We start from the raw sequence: 6000 nt of genomic DNA, 5'->3' as shown, positions 1-6000 counted from the left end.
AAATGCCTCCACAGCCTCCCTGCCCTCCTCTCACTTTCTTCGCTCCCCGCCCTCCAGAAGAGGTTAAAAACAAGTTCTTAAGCAAAACAAACCCAGAAAAAGCTCTGAGTGGGAGTGAGGCGCAGCGATGCCAGGTGATGAAGAGGGAGGAAAAATCCCCATGGGCAGCAGAGCACAGCTGGGGTGGGGGCTCTGCAGCATCCACACCAAGGCTGGCAGCTATTGCTTACCACAGTATCCTCATGCTATGTAATAACAACAGATTACAACAGCAGCTCCCCCCACTCGCAGGACGGATGAGGCAGGGCTGAGGGATTTGTTTTCTCAAGCCCAGCAGTGAGATGAGTGCCCTGTGATCACAACCCGAGTTCAAAGCAAAGGGACTCAGGAAGGGGCAGAGCTTCTGCGGCTCTGTTATTGGACCAAGTGTGGGTGAAGTGATTCTTATCAGGAGAAAGTTGTGTCTGAAGTAAAAGAGCAGAACTGGGAGCAGCGAAGGCTGCAGGGAGCACACAGTGCCCATCTCCTGCAGCAGTGTCAGTGCTCTGCAGGGCAGCTCCCAGCCCTCTCACACACCATCAGTGGCACTGGGTTTGCTGCTGCCTGGACATAGCAAGGGAGCGGATGTGACATGTTTTTCCCTTGGACTGCATTCACTTACAAATAACAGCAAAGCTCCCGCAGCGCTCCAAGCAAGCAGCACAAGGACTCTGACTTCTCTGCAAAAAAACACAACACTCAGTGCTTGGCTGCAGGCCTCTCGGTGCTCCCCTTGGAGCTGGGGGTGCAGCCTTGAGGGGGTTCAGCTCAGCCTTCTCAGGAGCAGGGTGAGGTGAAAAAGCAAATGCTGCCTTTGTGGTTTTCTCCCTGGGATGCAGAGAGGTGACTGCCCTGCGTGGAGGGTCCCATCCAGATGGGTGCTGCAGCTGCGTGCATCCAGAGCCAGCGGGCATTAAAGAGGAGCCCCGGCCACCTGCAGCACTCTGCCTCTGATGTTCTCCGAGTGAAACTTGATGCTGTTCAGCAAGGACACACCTCTTCCAGGGTGTTGTGCAAAATTCTGCATTTTAACGTAGGGACAGGAAATATGAACAGAGCCGGGCAGAGCCCGCAGCAGCACCACTGGTTAGGCCACTGCTCCCCAGCTCCGTGGGAGCAGATCGAAGTGTTTGCTTCTCTCACCAACCCCACTGTGACTTCTCAGTGCTTTGGGAGCCACGGCTCCCGCACCAACAGGTTTTGAAGGACTGGCATTGCTGCTGCCTCCGGGAGCAGCTCTGCAGAGGCTGTTTTCCTCTTTTCTCTTCCTGCTCCATTTCCTACGATGGGTTTGTTGCAAAAGATTCTCATCCCCGTTTTGGGACTGGTTTTGGCCTTCTGTTTTTATTCGTCGAGGGAGAATTTCAAACCTGGTGAGTATCGAAAGGGAATCTGTCCTGAAGCAAAATATTAAAAGACACATTTAAGCGTTTGGCACGGAGATGTGCAGAGGTTGGACCAAGCCTTTGTGGCAGGGCTGAGGATGGAGCGCAGTTTTAGCAGAGATCTGGACTCAAATGGAAGAAGCAACACGCGGCTCCCAAGGGAGCAGGGAGGCAGGGGCTCCTGAAGCAAAGAAGGCTTTGAGCACTTTGCATTCAAGCGCAAAGTAAAGTTTCGCGGTTTTTAAATGTTGGATTTTAAGTTCTGCAGCATGCACTGATGGGGTGTTTTTCATTGCAGGATAGCTGGGGTGTTTGTAAGTTGCATCCTGATGTGTGAAAAGCTGTCGAAGGAGCCAAGAACTGTGCTGTTATGGTCAGTTCAAGCTGCAGCTGCTCCTGGGTACAGCATTTCCAGGGGAGGGAGAGGATGAGCGGGGCAGAGTGTGAAGATCTGCATTCAGCTTGCTTCTATTTGAAGGCATTAGGGGACTTTATTTTCTTTTCAAATAGGGTTTGGATAAATTAAACTCCTGTGCCTTGGTCCCCAGAGATGCTGAAAGGGAAGCGTGTGATCGTCACCGGAGCGAGCACCGGCATCGGGGAGCAGATGGCCTATCACCTGGCACGGATGGGAGCCCACGTCCTGGTCACGGCGCGGACAGAGGCAAAGCTGCAGCAAGTAAATGGCAAGCTGGGCACTCACACATGCACACACAAACACAGGAAGGCCAACCTCACATTGCAGGTATATACGTAAATACGGTTGCGTGGAACTGCAGCGGCACGGACAGCGGATGCGTGCAGTTCTGCTCACGGGTGTGCAAGGTTACGCTCTCCAGAGCTCCTGCACGCACAGAAATGGCCCTCCTGCAGGCACGCACTGCACGCCCTGTGATGTTTGAATTGCTTGGTGAAGGTACACGTCTCCATATGCACAGGCTGCAGCCACACACACCCTCATTCCACTGCAGTGATCTATCAGCTCCCGCTTAACCTACTCACACAATTCCAGCACAGAACCGCACTGATAAGGAGCCAAACTGCCTCGGGCCATGCATTCACCAAAGGGATAAAACTTCAAAGGGAGTCCCGAGAGATTCAGAGGCTCCAAGAAACACTGCAGTGAGGTTTGGGGGGGCTGGGGTGTGTTTTGGTGAGCGCAGCCCCCAGCTTGCAGGGCCTGATGCGCCGCGTTGCATCGCAGGTGGTGGAGCGGTGCCGGGCGCTGGGGGCCAGCTCAGCACGGCTGGTCAGCGGCAGCATGGAGGACATGGCCACCACCCGGCAGCTGGTGGAGGTGGCTGAGGCTGAACTGGGTATGTCTGCAGCTCCCCAGCACACTGCTTTGTTGCTGTGCACCACAAAAGCAAAAAGAAGTGGGGATGGGAAGAGGTTTCCCCTAATTCTGCGCCCTGCGGCCCAGCCTGCATCGCTCCAGCAGAGCCTAAATTGCCCTCTGAATTTCATCCCCGTGCCCTCGTAACATCCTGTCCTGATATCACAATCCTGGGTTTCATCACTGCTGCTACCAGGGGTGAAGCCATGCAGCAGCTCACAGCAGCATCGCTGTTGTGGCCATGGGTGATCACTGCAGAATGGCAGTGCTCAGCTCAGTGCTGTGCCTCCCTCTCCCAAAATGAGGCCAGATAGCTCAGGAGCAATCTCCCTTTTGCAATGTTATTTGTGTTTCAAACTGGGGGGGAAAAAAGCTCACAACAGCTCTCATCTGGGACGAGTTAGATGAGTCCAGCATGTTTTCATTGGCAGCCACCATCCAGGCCATCCCAGCTCCAGAGATGGCAGCTTTGACCCAAAAAAATCAACCCCAAATGACAACGGCCCCAAAACATTCTGGTTGCATTGGTTCTGCTGTCAAGAAAGGCTCCATCCTGCCCACAGCAGCCCCCTCCCACCCAAAACTAACGCCAATTCCTCTGCTTCCAGGAGGCCTCGACATGCTGATTCTTAACCACGTTGGCAAGTCATACTTCAATTACTTTGATGGAGATGTTGGACATGTCCAGAAGCTCCTGGACATCAATTTCCTGAGCTACGTGGCCATGACAGTCTCTGCCCTGCCCATGCTGAAGCGGAGCGGGGGTAGCATCGTGGTGGTCTCCTCTATGGCAGGTGAGTGGGAGCGAGGTCTGGGATGTGGGATTTCATGGGCTGGTTTTTGTAAGAAGCATGTGCACCTCAGAGGAGCCAGAACTATTTAACACACCCAAAGCAACGACAGTTTCCAGGTCTTTTTCGCATTTCTGATGCAATCCCACTGCCCCACCTTGCTCCCTGAGGAGCCTGGTGATTAAACCCCACACCCAGCGGTGCAGCAGAGCTCACGTAGCTCCAGTTCTACAAAGAAAAGGGGAAATGCTGTCATTTCTCACTGCACTGTTCCTCTGACAGTTCGTTGTGGTTTGCCAGGTCAAGATCCTGCAAATGTTTGCAGAGCCTTTTCTAATAAATTTCTGTTAAGTCAGGAGATTAAATTAACAGCAGCTGCAGCCCCCGCACTGCTGGCTGCTGGGAATCAGCTCCACTCAGCACCCAGAGGCAGGAGATCAAACTTTGCTCCGTGGCTGCTGCCTGTTGCTCACACCTGAGCAGAGCTGTGAGATGTGCTGCTGGACTTCAGACTGTAACAGAGCTGGAGGCTGACAGGAATGTTCTGTAGTCCTGCTGCTCAAGTGCCAGGGTGACATTTCCCCTAACAGTAAACTCCCTTTGGCTAAAATCCTTTATCTGATGAAGCACAAAAAAGAGGCTGATGTGGTGCAGCTTTCCATGCTTTAATGGAACTTCACTCTGTGTCCAGGTAAAGTTGGGTTTCCCTTTACGGTCCCTTACTCTGCAACTAAGTTTGCCCTGGATGGATTTTTCAGCTCTCTGAGGCAGGAATTCAGCATCCAGAGCGTTAACGTTTCCATCACACTCTGCATCCTTGGCTTCATTGACACTGGTAAGCTCCATCCGTGCCAATCTGGCTGCCCAGGAACTGAGCATCACATGCCCAGCTTTGTGCCCTCCCCTCCTGTGCCCCATCTCCAGTGCTGCTTTTCCTGCTGCAGTGGGAGCGAGTGCAGCATCACCTCTGCTCTCAGCAGGCTCCTACTTCTCTTCCACCAAAAAACAGATTCCAGACTGATTTGTTTCCCTGCTGTACTCAGGTAGGATATTAGGACAGAAGTATTCTCAGCAAGAGCAGTCAGGCAGTGGCTCAGGCTGGGAGTCACCATCCCTGGAGGTGTTTGGAGCTGTGGAGATGTGACACTTGGGGACGCGGTCACAGCGGGGATGGTGGGGTTGAACTCAGGGATCTCAGAGCTCTTTTCCAACCTTAACGACTCCACGGTTCTATGAAAATCAGCCACTGTGCACAGGCTGGGACAGCCTAAAATTCAGTGAGTGTAAGTGGAAGCACCGGCCACACATCTCCCATTAATCTTATCTGATGCAGCGAGCAACGGGAGCGAAAGCAACGATGGGAGCGACTTGAAGCTGCTTCTGTTTTCCAGTGCATACACTACATTTAGCTGTAGGAATAAACGAGGCAGCCCCCCAGCTCACTTATCGCAGGCAAACCAACAAAAGGACAAGCAGAGGGCAGCCCTGCTGAAACCTCTCTTGTTCCTCGACTAGAGAACGCCATGCGTGCGGCCGCCGACGTTCTCCTGATGTCCCCGGCTCCCAAAGAGGAATGCGCCTTGGAGATCATCAAAGGAGGAACCCTGCGTCAGCGGGAGGTCTATTACCGCTACGCATCCACCAAACTGCCGCTGCTGCTGCGGGATTGGGCCGCCGAGCTGCTGGACCTGCTGGTGCGGCAGCGGTACCGACCCGAGCGGCTGCGGGCGGCCTGAAGGATGCCACCGCCGGGCCGACAGCCGCCTCTGCTGGCCGCAGCCGTGCCTGCAGCCATCCCCCGTCAGTTAGCTTTAATAACCGCCTCGCCCCCGAGAGGAGCCGGCTGGGATCCCCGGCTGAGCTGCGGATTCCCGCAGGTGCGCCCTTCCTGCTTGGAAGCAGCCATCCTGGTTGGAGCCCTTCCCCAAAACCCGGGGAAAGCAGTAACTAACTGATTGTTAAGTGCAGCTTACTAACCTTGTTGTGTGCTCTGTGGATTTGTTGTTGTTGTTTTGGTTTTAATCTCTTTTTCCATTACTAAACGCTGCTGCGAATGGGCATCGTTCCACTGACCCGCCTTTCTTTAATTATTGAATACTGCAATAAACCATTATTTCATTGGAAGAATAACAGCCTAGCTTGTTTTTCATTTAGCTTAAAGTCCAACTTCAGTGCAAATCTATTCACCAAGTTAATTCCTTGGGGTACAGTCCCTTACACAGACACTAACTGCAAAACACCCCTGGATACACAGTGCTGCTTTGGTGTTGCCCTAAGCCATAAGCTCAGTACAAAGCACAGTGCTCACTGAAGGCAAAACCTCAACATGAGCCTGCAGTGATGTGACGCAGCTCCCCTCACCCCAGCACTGATACCCGAGTGGTACTTCCATCCAAAATCACTGCCCACCCTGCTGCAAGATGAAATGAGAATCCCCTCCTCCCCCCCC

The 6000-nt window shown here is 53.4% G+C and overlaps 1 protein-coding gene across 2 annotated transcripts; it reads left to right on the top strand.

Annotated features, from left to right (window-relative positions):
• Positions 1-777: 777 nt before the first annotated feature.
• LOC116237050 (11-beta-hydroxysteroid dehydrogenase 1) lies at positions 778-5965 on the top strand. 2 transcript variants are annotated; one of them, XM_031605974.2, is made up of 6 exons: positions 778-1412; positions 1973-2103; positions 2629-2740; positions 3369-3554; positions 4243-4386; positions 5067-5965. In XM_031605974.2, exons 1-6 carry the CDS (start codon positions 1325-1327, stop codon positions 5285-5287), a joined length of 882 nt encoding a protein of 293 aa, XP_031461834.1. In that variant the 5' UTR covers positions 778-1324; the 3' UTR covers positions 5288-5965. The 2 variants fall into 2 exon arrangements, with proteins under 2 accessions (XP_031461834.1, XP_089980778.1); XM_090124652.1 differs by having other exon boundaries at positions 1339-1412; positions 1935-2103.
• Positions 5966-6000: the final 35 nt, after the last annotated feature.

Source organism: Phasianus colchicus, chromosome 25, assembly GCF_987193195.1.
Source record: "Phasianus colchicus chromosome 25, bPhaCol1.hap1.1, whole genome shotgun sequence".
Lineage (NCBI taxonomy): Eukaryota > Metazoa > Chordata > Aves > Galliformes > Phasianidae > Phasianus > Phasianus colchicus.
The sequence above is the reverse complement of the archived record's forward strand: the minus strand, read 5'-3'. Positions and strand labels throughout refer to the sequence as shown.

What these genes read in the sequence shown, in the direction of transcription:
- LOC116237050 (XM_031605974.2), top strand. Translation starts at nt 1,325, where the DNA reads ATGGGTTTGTTGCAAAAGATTCTCATCCCCGTTTTGGGACTGGTTTTG. An exon ending in GGTGGCTGAGGCTGAACTGG is followed by an intron (nt 2,741 to 3,368) that starts GTATGTCTGCAG and finishes CTCTGCTTCCAG; the next exon opens with GAGGCCTCGACATGCTGATT. An exon ending in CCTTGGCTTCATTGACACTG is followed by an intron (nt 4,387 to 5,066) that starts GTAAGCTCCATC and finishes TTCCTCGACTAG; the next exon opens with AGAACGCCATGCGTGCGGCC.